The sequence below is a fragment of the Jaculus jaculus genome, chromosome 2, assembly GCF_020740685.1.
Source record: "Jaculus jaculus isolate mJacJac1 chromosome 2, mJacJac1.mat.Y.cur, whole genome shotgun sequence".
NCBI classification, from domain to species: domain Eukaryota; kingdom Metazoa; phylum Chordata; class Mammalia; order Rodentia; family Dipodidae; genus Jaculus; species Jaculus jaculus.
Window position 1 is genome coordinate 65,607,627 of NC_059103.1, and position 17,227 is coordinate 65,624,853.

At 38.5% G+C, this 17,227-nt stretch overlaps 1 protein-coding gene across 5 annotated transcripts in view; it reads right to left on the reverse strand.

The window, feature by feature from the left end:
* Window positions 1-312: 312 nt before the first annotated feature.
* The window catches only part of LOC101609374 (zinc finger protein 26), a 37,458-nt gene continuing 20,543 nt past the window's right edge, over window positions 313-17,227 (reverse strand). For 4 of the 5 annotated variants that reach the window (XM_045143198.1, XM_045143197.1, XM_045143195.1 and 1 more), the window contains 5 exons: window positions 16,471-16,553; window positions 15,784-15,910; window positions 7,349-7,432; window positions 6,196-6,278; window positions 313-5,582 (listed from right to left, as the gene is read on the reverse strand). In XM_045143198.1, coding sequence (XP_044999133.1) covers window positions 3,306-5,582; window positions 6,196-6,278; window positions 7,349-7,432; window positions 15,784-15,910; window positions 16,471-16,553 — 2,654 coding nt within the window. In that variant the 3' untranslated portion in view covers window positions 313-3,305. Of the gene's footprint in view, window positions 5,583-6,195; window positions 6,279-7,348; window positions 7,433-15,783; window positions 15,927-16,470; window positions 16,554-17,227 lie in introns of those variants that run through there. The other variant, XM_045143199.1, reaches the window with a different exon arrangement.

Consider the following 17,227-nt stretch of genomic DNA (forward strand, 5'->3'; position numbering starts at 1 on the left):
CTGACCTGGAATTCACTATGGAGTCTCAGGGTGGCCTTGAACTCACGGCAATCCTCCTACCTCTGCCTCCCGAGTGCTGGGATTAAAGGCATGCACCACCACGCCCGGCTTAAATATATGTATTGGTAAAGGGACTGGAGAGATGACTTAGCAGTTAAGGCACTTGCCTGTGAAGCCAGATACATAAGGTGGCATATACATCTGGAGTTTGTTTGCAGTGGCTGGAGGCCCTGGCACACACATTCTCTTTCAAATAAATAAATATTTTTTAAAAATATATTGGAATAAAAAAATGTCAGACCAACAGAAGAAAATAGGTCAGAAATATACTTACACAATGAGTTAGATTACACCACAATTGCCATGGAAACACAATATAGAACACTTTTAAGTAAGTGAAGCTAACAAAAGTGGAGGTACACATGCAAAAGAACATAAGTGAACCACTGAGAATTACCACCACCCCCATACTTCTGTCAAAATTATGCTTTTCTTTTCTTTTTAAATAAGGCTGAGGAGATTGCTCAGTAGGTGAAGTGCTTGCCTTGAAGGTGTGAAGACCTGCATCTGGATCCCCAGAACCCAGGTAAAGCTGGATATGGGAACATTCGTGTAACCTAGCTCTTGCATATGGCAAGATGGCAAGTGGAGTCAGAATCCCTGGAAGATTTCAGACCAGGTAGCCAGGCATCTGTAACAGCAACACAAAAAAGATCCTGTCTTATACTAGGTGGAAGATGAGCACAGACAAAGTTGTTTTTACCTTCCACGTGTGCCTCACTCACAAGCATATACAAAAATCACACACATACAAAAATCTGAAAGAAGGTAGATCTGAGCTACAAGACTGCCCTACAAAAACAGGTGGGGTGACAGGTAACATAAATTAAAAAATAAATGAATTAACAAATATAACAGGCTGGACATGGGGGCCCAAGACTAATATCCTAGCAACTCAGACAGGCTGAGGCAGGAGGGCTGCTGCAAGTTCAAGGTCAGCTTAGTCTTCATAATAATCTCAGACCAGCCTGTGCTAGAGTGATATATCATCTCAAAAAATAGAACTAAAGCAAATATGATCCGTGACTGTGAAATCATAAAATTAAAAATATACAAGTTTTCTGACACTCTAGCAATATTTATGAGTTGACACGAAAAGCAAAGGTATTAAAATCAAAATGTAGGGCTGCACACCTTTAATCCCAGCGCTTGGGAAGCAAGGGTAGGAGGATCACTATGAGTTCAAGGAGACCTTGAGACTATATAGTGAATTCCAGGTCAGCTTGGGCTACAGCAAGACCCTACCTTGAACCCCACCCCCATAGTACAAAAAGAGAATAACTAGCACCATAATCAAACTAAGCTATTCACAAAATAAAGCAAAACTAACCAACTGAATGGAAAACATTGCACACAGATAGAAAAAGTCAGAAAACATTTATATAATAGGGTGTTGACACATGAGCAATACCTAGAACTTGAAAAAAAACACAATTTTAAAGCTAAGAAATAACTAAAACAGTATCTTCCCAAATATACAATGACTCATTTCTCCAGCCCGCCACTGTACTTTTTAAAGGGATGGCATTAACTGCACAGCCTGCTGTTGATGAGAATATGAATTGGTAGCCATTACCAAAAAATATTTTTTAAAAATCAAATTATAAGTAGAACTTCATTTACTGTAACAAATCTACTTCAGGGACTGCATCCAAGGATGTAAAATCACTCACTCAAGGAGACAGCTACACTTCACATTTTCCCATGTCATGGAAGAAATCTAAGTATTCATGGGCAAAACAATGGATAGGGACTGCTGAGTAAAACAACAGACCATACAAAAGGAAATTCTGTCAATTGAAGTAACAGTTTGATCTTGAGGGCATCAGAACTCAAGCCAGAAGAAGCAGGTCATGGCAGCACATGTCTGTAATTACAGCAGAGTCTGAGGGGGAAGGATCATGAGTTTGAGGTCAGTCTGAGTACCAATACTCTAGAACCCAAAACTTAGAAACAATAAAGGTAAATATTCTATGATCTTACAAGAACCTAAGAAAAGATTAATGTAAATCAAAGGAAAAACAATGGCTATGAACTGGGAAAGAGAATAAGAACTGGTAAATGATAAGAACTCACTTATGTAAAATATGGTGATTTTAATGATAACCAATGCAGTATAGGCCTTCTCTCCAGTGTTGAACTTTTGGAATAATCCTGTGAAAAATATCACTAGAATTTGTTTAAAAAATGGCAATCTGCTAGGCATGGTGCTTCATGAGAGGCAGAGGTAGGAGGATCACCAAGTGTGCAAGGCCACCTTGAGACTACATAGTGAATTTCAGGTGAGCCTAAGTTAGAGTCACACCCTACCTTTAATAAACAAAAACAATAAAAGATAGCAATTTGACTCTGCATATCCCATTGTTCGTGAGAATACAAACTGAAAATTTAAGATATTAGAAAAGGACAGGCATGGTGGGTGACACCTATAATCTCAGCCATCAAGAAGGCTAAGCAATAGAATTACCATGAGCTCAAGGCTAGCCTGGGGTAGAGTTACACTCCATTACTAATGACAAAAAAGGAGGGGTTCAAGACACTAGTAAACATGTGAAATATGGGGGCTGAGTTTGTGGTTGTTATTTCACAATCCAAGGATGTGTGACATTATGCAGTAGATCTTAGTACAAACAATACTTTTCACTTATATCAAACAGGAATATTTTTAAAAGGAATATAGTGGAAGTCGTAAAAATACACAAATATAGAAATACTCAAAATATTCAGTTTATCCACAGAAGCATCCAGGCATGCATCAGTTACCAACCAAGACTTGAAGACTCCACAAAGCAAATTCCTTGTAAGAAACATAGTTTCGGTGCAGTGTGTAAATACCATTTAGTCAAGATTAGATATAAAAGCTGACTTTCCAAATTACATTTTTTTTTCTCCATTTCTAGATCACAAGTGAACACCAAAACTACCAGATCCAAGATGCATCCCATGTCTTGCATCAAGGACATTCTTGCACCAGCTCACATATTTAGTAAGACTCAGGGAAATACTAGAGTTTGAAAATTTCTTATGTTGCATAGGTCCAGTGAGTTCTTACATGGTCTATTGTGAGTCGATGATCTCTCCTACAACCCTTAAATTCCTGGAGTATCCTTAGAATGAGCTTTCTTGTTTTTGAAGTACACAATAACTGAATGCTTTTATATAATGCTTATGTACTCATAAGATTTGCAATGAATTCAATCCTTATTACAAAGAAAAAATCAGAAGCCTCAAAAGCTTTTCTGAATTCATAGGGTTTCTCTCCAGTGGGAGTTTTCATGTTCATTAGTATCAGAAGAACTAGTGAAGGCTTCTGTATGTTCCTTATATTCATATGGTTTCTCTTCGGTGTGTTTCCGTAAATGCTTATTAAGGCCTGAGTGCTCCGTAAAGGCTTTTCCACAGTACTGACATACATAAGGTTTCTCTCCAGTGTGAATTCGCATGTGAACACGAAGGTAAGAAGACCACAAAAATGACTTTCCACATATTATACACTGAAAAGGCTTTTCACCAGTGTGAGTTCGCATGTGAACAGGAAGGTAAGAAGAACATGTAAATGTTTTCCCACACACTGTGCACTGAAAGGGCTTCTCTCCAGTGTGAATTTTCAAATGTACATTGAGATATGAGGAAGAAGCAAAGGCTTTCCCACAGTGGTCACATTCAAAGGGCTTCTCTCCTTTATGACTTCTTATATGTGCAATAAGGCCTGATGAAGTACTAAAGGCTTTCCCACATTCCTGACATGCATAAGACTTCTCCCCAGTGTGATTTCGTAAATGTATAGTAAGGCCTGAACGAGCAGTGAAGTCTTTCCCACAGTAATTGCATTTGTAAGGTTTTACTCCAGTGTGAATTCGAAAGTGGGTCTCTAAGGATGAGGAATTTCTAAAGGCTTTTGTGCATACCTTACACTGAAAAGGCTTTTCAGAACTGTGAGTTTTTGTGTGTACAGTAAGTTGAGCAAAACTAATAAAGCCTTTCCCACATTCCTTACATTCATAGGGCCTTTCACCAGTATGTGTTCTGATGTGTTTAGTAAGGCATGAGCGCTCAGGGAAGGTCTTCCCACACTCCTTACATTCATAGGGTTTCTCCCCTGTGTGAGTTCGCATGTGAATGCGAAGATAAGAAGAGCGTGTAAATGTTTTATCACACATGTTGCATTCAAAGGGTTTTTCTCCAGTGTGAGTTCTCAAGTGTCCAACAAGAGATGAAGAATGAGCCAAGGCTTTCCCACACTGGTAACATTCAAAGGGCTTCTCCCCTGTATGAATTCTTATATGTTCAACAAGGCCAGAGGATGTACTGAAGGCTTTCCCACATTCCTTACAATCATAGGGTTTCTCACCATTGTGAATGAGTACATGCTTAGTGAGACCTGACCGTGCTGTGAAATCTTTCCCACAGTAATTACATTTGTATGGTTTTATTCCAGTGTGAATTCGAAAGTGGGTTTTAAGGCATGAGGAATTTCTAAAGGTTCTTGCACACACCTTACACCGAAAGGGCTTTTCACCAGTGTGAGTTTTTATATGTTCAGTTAGTTGCGCAAAGCTGGTGAAGGCTTTCTCACATTCTGTACATGGGTAGGGCCTCTCTCCAGTATGCTTTCGTAAGTGTATAGTAAGCCAAGAACGCCCACTGAAGGCTTTCCCACATACTTTACATTCGTAGGGTTTCTCCCCAGTGTGAGTTCGTATGTGACCTAAAAGGTAGGAGGAGCGTGTAAATGCTTTCCCACATACATTACACTCAAAGGGCTTTTCTCCAGTGTGAGTTCTCAAATGTGTAGTAAGATAAGAGGATGATGCAAATGCATTCCCACACTGGTCACATTGATAGGGCTTCTCTCCTGTGTGACTTCTCATATGTTCAGTAAGGCGTGAAGGCTGAATGAAGGTTTTCCCACATTCCTTGCACTCATAGGACTTCTCCCGAGTGTGTTGTCGTAGATGTACAATTAAGCTTGAACGCTCAGTGAAAGCTTTACCACACTCCTTACAGTCAAATGGTTTCTCTACAGGGTGACTTTGCATATGAAGATTAAGGTATATAGGATGTGTGAAGAATTTTTCACATTTTTTACATTCATAATATTTTTTTGCAGTGGACATTTCGCCACACCCATCATGGCTTGTGGAGGGAGTAAAAACTTGCCCACATTGTTCTGACTTGTAGACATTTCCCTCAGTATGTGAACAATTATGAGTCTGGAGGTCTAACTGATTAACAAAGGTTTTCCCACATTTACTGCATTCACTGGACTTATCCTGAGTGCTCATTCTCTGGGGAGTATCTGGAGACAAGGTAATAGGCTTTACACACTGGTTCAACAGAAAGGTGTCCTCTTCAGTAAAAGTTTCCTTGAGTAGTGGAAGCACGTCTTTTCTACACAGACTACACTCTGGAGTATTCTCTGTACTTGGATTACTCGTGTGAGTCTGAAGGCATGAGTGTTCACTGAAAACATTCCCAACTTGCTTAGAGTTGCACAGCAGCCCTCCACTGTGTTTTCCGGTCTATTGATTTAAAAAAAAAAAATAGAGGGTTATATAATATTTCAAAATTATACAGGAATGTGTACTAATGAAAATTCTGATGCACCAACATCAGAATAGTTCATGGCATCACTTTATACTGGGCATGTTGGTGTAAGTATAGCACTCTTAACAGGCTGGGGAATGACTATAAATTCAAAGCCAGCCTAGCTGACATAGTAAGACCCTATCTGAACAAAAGGGACGAGGAAAGGGAAAGAGAAATGGGAACAGAAAAGGAAATAGAAATTGGAAAGAGAAAAGAAAAATAAGGCATGAGAGATTATTCTCATTTGTCAATGATAGACACTTCTCTCAAATCTTTCATTAGCACCGAAGGAAATCCATTATCTTCCCACTGTGTGGGCTAGAGAGATGGCTCAGTAGTTAAGGTGTTTGCCCACAAAGCCAAAGGACTCAGGTTTGATTCTCCAGGACCCACATTAGCCAGATGCACAAGGTGGCACATGTATCTAAAATTCATTTGCAGTGGCTAGAGGCCCTGGGCATATCCATTCTATTTTTTTTTCTCTGTCTCTCTTACAAATAAATGAATAACACACATATATACACACACACACAAATGGCATCTTACCAGGTGCATTCCACTTGATGCATCTGACCAAAGTGTATCCTGCTGAATTACTGTCCTTTTAGTCTTAAGGTGCATTTCCCATTCTGAAGTGAAACAGAAAAACATGTGACAGGATTTGCACAACAAACTGAAGGTCAATTTAAATTAAGTGATAAAACTCTTTTTTTTTTTTTTTTTGGAGGTAGGGTTTCACTTCAGCCCACCCTGACCTGGATTTCACTATGTACTCTCAGGATGGCCTCAAACTTGTAGCGATCCTCCTACATCTACCTCCCAAGGATTAAAGGCATGTGCTACTATGCCTAGGGATATTTGTTTTCATAAACAACTCAAAAGAATAAGACAGGACTTGTAGTTAGCAGATAAGGTGCTTGCCTGAAAAGCCCAAGGACCCAGTTTTAACTCCCAGAACTGACATAAGCTAGACACACAAGGTGATGCATGCAAAAGTCACACATGTACACAAGGTGGAACACACCGCTGGAATTAGACTGCAGTGGCTGGAGGCTCTAGAATGCCAATTTTCTCTCATTCTCATAAAAATAAAAATGAAAAAGAGTATGGCAAAGATTCATTTAATCACTTTGTGTCTATATCTTAAATTTGACAGTTGTAGGGATGTTTAGGGTCAAAGAGAAAACTACAAAATTTAATATGATGGTGAAGAGAAATTAAATAACCAGAGAAACCAACAGCTATACAAACAGGGCCATAAAGACAAAGTGGAAAAGAGAATGTCACTAAGACCACAAGAAAGTCTGGATAAACTAATGTAGTACACAAAGTTGAAGGAATCCCAGATTTTGCATTCCAAGGACCTCAATTGTCAGACTCAAGTTGAATTTCTTTCTAATTTTTTTTTCTGATTTATTTTTATTGATTTATTTGATACAGAGAGAGGGAAGGACAGAGAGAGAATGGGTGCACTAGGGCCTCCAGCCACTGCAAACAAACTCCAAATGCATGTGCTACCATGTGCATCTGGCTTATGTGGAACCTGGAGAATTGAACCTGGGTCCTTAGGCTTTGCAGGCAAGCACCTTAACCATTAAGCCATCTCTTCAGCCCTCAAGTTGAATTTCTAAAAGGTAATTATCTTTCAAAACATAATGAATTTGTCAAGGACATGAAAATGTTTTAGCAAGTAACTTACCTTGAAGAATTCCTTGTTCTGCTATTGTCAATTCAACTTTTTGCTCCAACCAAGAGATCAGGCTAGGTTTGAAAAGCTGACCTCCTTATACACAAGAAAGACACATTAATGTAAGAAGCTCCTTAAACATTATGAGAAAACCACATTTTTCATGAAAATCTTAAAATTACTACTTTATTTTTGAAGTATTTATCACCTACAAAATCCACATACAAGCCAAAATACACATTCAAAATCCACTAGTGAGGACCAAATAGATGGTGCATGTCTGTAAGTATAGCACTCAGGAAGTTGAGGAAAGAGGAACAAAATTTCCAGCCTATCCTGGAAGGGAGACTGTCTCAAGAAACCAAAAGAGAGCTGGATGTATATACCTCAGTGGGAGAGCACTTACATAGAATGTGCAAAGCTCTAGTAGGAATAAACTAATGTGGTATGCAAAGTTGGAAATCCCAGAACTTGCATTCCAAGGACCTCAGCTGTCAGATTCAAGTAAGGCCAAAATCCTAGTTTGGCAAAAAAAAAAACAACAAAAAAAAAAAAACCTATGACTAATGACATGTAATCCTGCCAAGTCTTCATCATTTTAAAATAATTCTGTATTAGCAAGAAAAACAACACAAAACATGAAATTAGGATGGGATTATTTGCAAAGAAGAAAGTGTTTAGCAGAAATAGGATGGGGCCAGGAGAGGAAAAGGGGTGCACTTGACCAAAATACATTCCATTCATATATGAAATTGTCAAATAGAAAACAAAATAAAATAACAGAGTTATAGTTAGAAGTGATAGCACATGCCTTTAATCTCAGCAAGCATTTAAATGGCAAAGGTAGGAGGATCTCTATGGGTTCGAGGCCAGCCTGGGCTACAGTGAGGCCCTACTCCCAGCCAAAAGAAAACAATCCTTACAAAAAGAGAGCAAAATTTAAAATAAATTTCTAAAACCATCAATGTTTCATCCATATACTAAAATGAAAGTGCTGTAAAGTCCTCATTCTTTTTTTAAGTTTTACTTATTTATTTATTTGAGAGAATCAGAGACAGAGAAAGAGAGACAGACAGAAAGAATGGGTGTACCAGGGCCTCCAGCCACTGTAAACAAATTCCAGATATGTGTGCCTCCTGTGCATCTGGTTTATATGGATCCCAGGGAATTGAACCTAGGTCCTGTGGCTTTGCAGGCAAGCACCTTAACTGCTAAGCCATCTCTCCAGCCCTTCATTCTTTTAAAAAAAGATTTTATTTTTATTTAGTTGTTTATTTGACAGACAGGGAGAGAGACAGTGAGGGAGAGAGATGGGGAGAGAGAGAGAGAGGGAGAATGGGCGTGTCAGGGCTTCCAGCCACTGCAAACGAACTCCAGACACTTGCGCCCCCTTGTGCATCTGACTAACCTGGGTCATGGGGAAACAAACCTGGGTCCTTTGGTTTGAAGGCAAACACCTTAACTGCTAAGCCATCCTTCCAGCCCACCTTCATTCCTTTTTTATGTGGTGCTAGGGAATCAAACCAAAAGCCCAACATGGGTCTTCAAACTACAGGTCTAGTGCAGGAAAGGATGGTTCAATCATTCAAGATATTTGCTTGCAAAACCTGATAGCACAGGTTCAATTACTCAATACCCACATGAAGCCAGATATATAAAGTAGCACATGCATCTGAAGTTTCCAGTGGCATGAGGCCCACTCATGCCTATTTTACCAAATAAATTAATTTAAAAAAATACAGGTCTACTAGAAAAAGTTCAGTGCCTGGGAGGGAATACCCTCCAACAAGTTGTTGGCCAGGGAGGGTCCTGCTTTCCCACCAGGAATAGGTGATAAGACCCTACTGGTGAAGATATGGGCTTGGGCTGCAAGATCACTGAGAAATCAAGCTAGAGCTGAGCTGAAAAACTCCTCCCTGTAGACCAGCTGACAGAAAGCTGGAAAAACCTATGCTACATGCAACTCTAAAGGAGAGGTAAGTCATCAGTGAAAATAAACAACAGTGGCAGTGTCTAGCCTTAAACTTCGGCCAGCAAGGCCAAATGAGCTAATAGGCACAAAAAAGGATACCAATCACTCTCTAATTGGGCTGGAGGTCTGCTCCACAGGAGGGAATACATGCCTGATAAAGAAAACCTATGATGGGGGAGGGCATGAGCCCTAGGGGTGTAATGCCTGCTGGTTTCTGGCTAAACCCATATATTATGCTCACCAAACTGCCAAGTAAGCACTTCTCTTAATATTAATGCTCATAAATTAATGCTACTCTCATTTTTGGCCAGACAAGCTCCTCTTTTCGGATGGTGGTGATCTTTGGAATAACTCAAAAAAGCACTATGGTGTTGAGAAGTGAACAGAAGAGTGTTCAGCAATGAAGCATCACTATCACACCTTTCAAGGGTCAGGGTCCATTGCGGAAGACGTGGCAGAAAGAATATAAAAGCCCAAGGAAGTGTAGGACTGCTTTACAATGCAGTCTTCCAGACACAAAATGGCCTGGCTATCCAAGACCTCACAATGCCTGGTACTATCTACACAAGATCTTCATAATAAGAGGAAAAGGCAATGACATCAAAATAAAAGAGAGACCATTGGAGATGGGGTGGGGATATGATGTAGTGGACTTGTGAAGGAAAAGTGTGGGAGGAAAGGATTGATTGTCTATAATTATGGAAGCTGTCAATAAAAAATAAAATAAATAAAAATACAGAGTGAATTCCAGGTCAGCCTGGGCTAGAGTGAGACCCTATCTTGAAAAACCAATATATATATTTATATATATTATATATATATATATATAATTTGTATATTATATATATAAAATAATAATAATAATAAATAAGGGCCTAGGTCTGGTGTGGTGGCTCACACCTTTAATCCCAACACTCGGGAGGCAGTGGTAGGAAGATCACCATGAGTTTTGAGGACAGCCTGAGACTACATATTGAATTCCAGGTCAGCCTGGGCTAGAGTGAAATCCTACCTTGAAAAACAACAACAACAACAAAAAATCCCAGGTCTAAAAGCCAGGGCAGGTGTTACATACCTTTAATCCCAGCACTTGGGAGGCAGAAGTAGGAGGCTCACTGTGTGTTCAAGGCCACTTTGAGACTACATAATAAATTCCAGGTCAGCCTGGCATAGTGACCCTACCTTGAAAAACCAAAAACCAAAAAAGAAAAATACAGGTGTTGAAGCCAGGCATGGTAATCCCAGCACTCAGGAGGAAGAGGTAGGGAAATTGCCATGAGTTCAAGGCCATCCTGAGACTTTGAATTCCAGGTAAGCCTGGGCTAGAGCAAGACCCTACACAGAAAAACAAAAACAATACAATACATGCCATCTTAATTCTTATAAGAAAAAACTAGCACCATTCATATTCATCATTATAGTGAAACACATTCATGAGGAAAGACTGTTCAAATAAGAACGATAAGGGGAATTATGATCATGGTATATTGTCTATATAAATGGAGTTTGCTAAATAAAAAAGAAAATTACAAGAATGATAGCCAAGAATGATGCCACACACCTGAAATCCCAAACTCAAGAGGCTGAAGTAGAAATCTTGGCAGTGAGTCCAAGGCCAACCTGAGCTATAGAGTAAGACTCTATCTCAAAAAAACAAAACAAGAACTGGGGAGATGGCTCAGTGGTTAAAGGTGCTTGCTTGCAAAGTCTGCAGGCCTTGGTTCAAATTCCCAGTACTCACATAAAGCCAGATGCACAAATTGCTGAATGTATTTGGAGTTCATTGGCAGTAGCAGGAAGCCCTGAAATGCCCAAATTTATTTACTTATTCTCTCTCTCTCTCTCAAATAAATAAAATACATTTTTAAAAAAGCAACAAGACAAATCAAACTTCCAAACACACACAACAAAGAAAAAATATTGAAATCAGTTAGAGAGAAAAATCAAGTTACCTACAAAAGCAAGCCCATCGGGATTACAGCAGATTATTCAACACAAACTTTAAAAGCCAGAAGGGCGTGGAGTGATATATTTCAAGTTCTGGAAGATAACAACTGTTAACCAAAGTTACTTTATCCTGCAAAGCTATCCATTCAAATAGACGGAGAAATAAAGACATTCCATGACAAAAGCAGGTTAAAGAAGTATTTGAAGACAAAACCATCACTACAGAAAATACTTGAAAGAATCCTCCATGCTGAAGAAAAGGAAAAGCACACATAAGGAACCTAGAAAAAACAAGTAATGCTCAAATACTAGTTAACACAAGAGAGCAAAGGTAGAACCGGAACCACAATAAATAAATAAATAAATGGCAAACATAAATACACACCTTTCAATAATATCTCTTAATATCAACGGCCTCAATGCTCCAATGAAAAGACATAGGTTTGCAGACTGGGTTAAAAAGCAGGATCCTATAATTTGTTGTCTCCAAGAAACTCACCTTTCTACAAAGGATAGACATTATCTTAGGGTGAAAGGTTGGAAAACGGTGTTTCAAGCAAATGGGCCTAGAAAGCAAGCAGGGGTTGCTATCCTAATATCTGACAAGGTAGACTTCAGTCCAACATTAGTCAAGAAAGATAAGGAAGGTCACTTTATATTGATTAAGGGCACACTCCAACAGGAGGACATTACAATCCTAAACATATATACACCTAACATGGGGGCTCCCAAATTTGTCAAACACACTATTAGAACTAAGGTCACAGATAACACCAAACACAGTGGTGATGGGTGACTTTAACACCCCACTCTCATCAATTGACAGGTCATCCCAGGGGGAAAAAAAAAGGAGGCATGTGTACTAAATGAGGTCATAGAAGGAATGGACCTAACAGATATATACAGGACATTTCATCCAAAGGCTGCAGAATGTACATTCTTTTCAGCAGCACATGGAACATTCTCTAAAATAGACCATATATTAGGACACAAAGCAAATACTAACAAATTCAGGAAAATTAAAATAATTCCTTGCATTCTATCTCACCACAATGGAATTAAACTACAAATCAGTAGCAAGAAAGGCTATAGAGCATAAACAAAATCATGGAAACTAAACAATACACTACTAAATGATGAATGGGTCAATGAAGAAATCAAAAAAGAAATCAAAAAATTTATAGAGTCAAATGATAATGAGAACACAACATACCAAAATATCTGGGACACAATGAAGGCAGTTCTAAGAGGTAAATTTATAGCCTTAAGTGCCTATATTAAGAAATCAGAAAGGTCGCAAGTAAACGACCGAATGCTTCGCCTTAAAGCCTTGGAAAAAGAAGAACAAGGCAAACCAAAAATCAGTAGACGGGAAGAAATAATAAAGATTAGGGCAGAAATTAATGAAATAGAAACAAAAAGAACAATCCAAATAATTAATGAAACAAAGAGTTGGTTCTTTGAAAGGATAAACAAGATTGACAAACCCTTAGCAAATCTGACCAAAAGAAAGAGAGAAGAGACACAAATTAATAAAATCAGAGATGAAAAAGTTAACATCACAACAGATTCCAGAGAAATTCAAAAAATCATAGGGACATATTATAAAAGCACATACTCCACAAAGTATGAAAATCTGAAAGAAATGAATGATTTCCTTGATTTATATGACCTACCTAAATTAAATCAAGATGAGGTTAATCACTTAAATAGATCTATAACACGCATGGAGATCCAAACAGTTATCAATAATCTCTCAAGGAAAAAACGCCCAGGCCCAGATGGATGCACTACTGAATTTTACCAGATCTTCAAGGAAGAGCTAACACCCTTGCTTCTTACGCTTTTCCAGGAAATAGAAAAAGAAGGAATTCTACCAAATTCCTTCTATGAAGCCAGCATCACCCTGATACCAAAACCAGGCAAAGACAGAACAAAAAAAGAAAACTACAGACCAATCTCCCTCATGAACATAGATGCAAAAATTCTCAACAAAATATTGGCAAACAGAATACAAGAATATATCAAAGAGATCATTCACCCTAACCAAGTAGGCTTTATCCCAGAGATGCAGGGATGGTTCCATATACGCAAATCTATAAATGTAATACATTATATAAATGGGTTGAAGGACAAAAATCACATGATCATCTCATTAGACGCAGAGAAAGCGTTCAACAAAATCCAACATTGCTTCATGATAAAAGTCCTACAGAGACTGGGAATAGAAGGAACATATCTCAATACAATAAAGGCTATTTATGACAAACCTACAGCCATCATAATACTAAATGGAAAACAACTTGAAGCTTTTCACAATTGCATCAAAAAAAAATAAAGTACCTTGGAATAAACCTAACCAAGGAAGTAAAGACTCTATACAATGAGAACTTTAAAACACTCAAGCGAGAAATTGCAGAAGACACTAGAAAGTGGAGAAACATCCCTTGTTCCTGGATTGGAAGAATCAATATTGTGAAAATGGCAATCTTACCTAAAGCAATCTACACATTTAATGCAATCCCTATCAAAATTCCAAAGGCTTTCTTCATGGAAATAGAAAAAACAATCCAAAAATTCATTTGGAATCACAAAAAACCTCGAATATCTAAAATAATACTGAGCAACAAATATAAGGCTGGTGGTATCACCATACCTGATTTTAACCTATACTACAGAGCCATAGTAACAAAAACAGCATGGTACTGGCACAAAAACAGACATGTAGATCAGTGGAACAGAATAGAGGACCCAGATGTAAGCCCAAGTAGCTATAGCCACCTGATATTTGATAAAAATTCCAAAAATACTCATTGGAGAAGACAGCCTCTTCAGCAAATGGTGTTTTGAAAACTGGACATATATCTGCAGAAAGATGAAAATAGATTCTTCTCTCTTGCCATTCAGAAGAATTAAGTCCAAATGGATTAAAGACCTTAACATCAGACCGGAAACTCTGAAACTGCTAAAGGAAAAAGTAGGCGAAACCCTTCAACATATTGGTCTTGGCAAAGACTTTCTCAATACAACCCCAATTGCTCAGGCAATAAAACCACAGATTAACCACTGGGACCTAATGAAATTACAAAGATTTTGCACCGCAAAGGACACAGTGAAAAAAGCAAAGAGGCAACCTACAGAATGGGAAAAAATCTTCGCCAGCTATATATCTGATAGAGGATTAATATCTAGGATATACAAAGAACTCAAAAAGTTAAATAATAAGGAATCAAACAAGCCAATCAAAAAATGGGCTATGGAGCTAAATAGAGAGTTCTCAAAGGAAGAAATACGAATGGCATATAAGCACCTAAAAAAATGTTCTACGTCACTAGTCATCAGGGAAATGCAGATTAAAACTACATTGAGATTCCATCTCACTCCTGTCAGATTGGCCACCATCATGAAAACAAATGATCATAAATGTTGGCAGGGATGTGGAAAAAAAGGAACCCTTCTGCACTGCTGGTGGGAATGCAATCTGGTCCAGCCATTGTGGAAATCAGTGTGGAGGTTCCTAAAACAGCTAGAGATTGATCTACCATATGACCCAGCTATAGCACTCCTAGGCATATATCCACAGGACTCATCTCATTTCCTTAGAAGTACGTGCTCAACCATGTTTATTGCTGCTCAATTTATAATAGCGGGGAAATGGAACCAGCCTAGATGTCCCTCAACAGATGAGTGGATAATGAAGATGTGGCACATTTATACAATGGCATTCTACTCAGCAGCACAGAAAAATGAAGTTATGAAATTTGCAGAAAAATGGATGGACCTGGAAAGTATTATACTAAGTGAGGTAACCCAGGCCCAGAAAGCCAAGCGCCACATGTTCTCTCTCATATGTGGATCCTAGCTACAGATGACTGGGCTTCTGCGTGAGAATGCAAATACTTAGTAGCAGAGGCCAGTAAGTTAAAAAGGAGACATAAAGGGTAGAGAAAGGAAGGGAGGAGGATACTTAATAGGTTGATATTGTATATATGTAATTACAATGATTGTAATGGGGAGGTAATATGATGGAGAATGGAATTTCAAATGGGAAAGTGTGGGGGTGGGGAGGGAGGGAATTACCATGGGATATATTTTATAATCATGGAAAATGTTAATAAAAATTTAAAAAAAAAAAGGAAAAAAAAAAAAAAGCAACAAGACAGGGCTGGAGACATGGCTTGGTGGTTAAGGCACTTGCTTGAGAAGCCTAAGGATCCAGGTTCAAACTCCCCAGAACTCAGGTAAGCCATCTCAAGCCCATTTGCAATGGCGCATACATCTTCTCTCCCTCTCTCTCATAAATAAAAATAATAATAATAAGTAAAAAAAGCAACAAGATAGAATCTCCAAATAATGCTACTGATCACCACTTAGTTGAGAACCATCATAAACATTTCAATTATATAAGGGATTATATTTTGGCCATTTCCCATTTTTCTGTGACCTAACATTACTAAATCTAAACACACTGAATACATAAAGATATTTTTGTTCTTTATACAGCTGCAAGGAATAATGGTAGTCTTACCTACTGTAGCCAGGTTCTGGTAGTTCTCCAGCATTACATCCCTGTATAGGTTTCTCTGACCCAGATCCAGTGAGGTCCACTCTTCCTGAGTAAAGTCTACAGCTACATCCTCAAAGGTCAGTGAGTCCTAAAAACACGCCATTCTGAGTAAAGCGATATATTTCCACTTACATTCACTGGAAGTAACACCAATGCCAATATAAAGGACTGTAAAATAGGACTCAATGGTTCTAGGACATCTATTTACCTATCCATGCTCAAACACTAAATCTTTTCCAATCATATTACTTTTGGCACCTGTTACACATGAATTTATGTCACCCAAATTACACAAGGAGCTCTATTTACCCACTTCCCTACACTGCAGCATATCCACTCATATAAGCAAGCACGCACACACACACATCATACATAACACAAATTAAAAAATAAAAAAGAGGGTTTGGAGAGAGAGCTCAGCAGTTTAGATGCTTGCATGCAAAGCCTAACGACCTGAGTCCTATTCCCCACTGCCCACATGAAGCCAGATGTACAAGATGGTGCAAAATACAGTGGCTGGAGGCCCCAGTGCACCCATTTTCTATCTCTCTCTGTCTCTCTCCCTCTGTCTCCATCTTTCTCTGCTTCCATGTGAATAAATAAATAATAGAAAAAAATGAAATCAGAAATATACTTTATTGAACTTGCCTGCTGTTTCTCAGTGAAGGTATGTCTTGTCAACAAATCCTGCTGAAATGCTGAATCTTTGGTGTGTAGTTGCAGTTCCAATTCTGAAATTAAATCCCAAAATAAGAAAATTTAGACTGTAACTGTATAGCAGATTAAAGGAGCTAAGAAATGTCTCCATTGTTTTCAAAATAAACATAGCAAATTACAGATTTATATTTTAAAGGCCATAATTTTGGACAATTTGTTAAATACTAATTCTGTCAAAACTAATACAAGGTGAATAAAAATATATTGTAGGCTGGAGAGATTGCTCAGTGGTTAAGGTGCTTGTGAGTAAAGACTAAGGACTTGGTTTCAAGGCCCCAGTACCTACGTAAAGAGGTGCATGGATCTGAAGTTCATTTGCAGAGCAGGATGTCCTGGCACACCCATATATTCACTTTCTCTCTCTCTCTTTCTGCTTGCAAATAAATATGCGTGTTTTTAATAGTTTTTAAATTGTTAAATTATTATATTTATTGGGAAAAGGAAAGATACCCAAATGGCTAGAGATCCCATGTGGAGGGCCTGGGAAAACCATGGAAAAAAAAGAGAGAACAGAAAGTTCAAAGGAGCTCCTGCCACGTGGGGAACTGGACAGGGTAAAGGAGTCCAAGTGGAAAGTAAGGGCTAGGGGTTCTCCAGGGAGACACTCACCTATAGCTGGAAGTTCCCAAGTAGTCAGAGAACTTCTGTTGCTAATTTTTTTTTTTTTTTTAAAGGGGGGCTGAGGAAA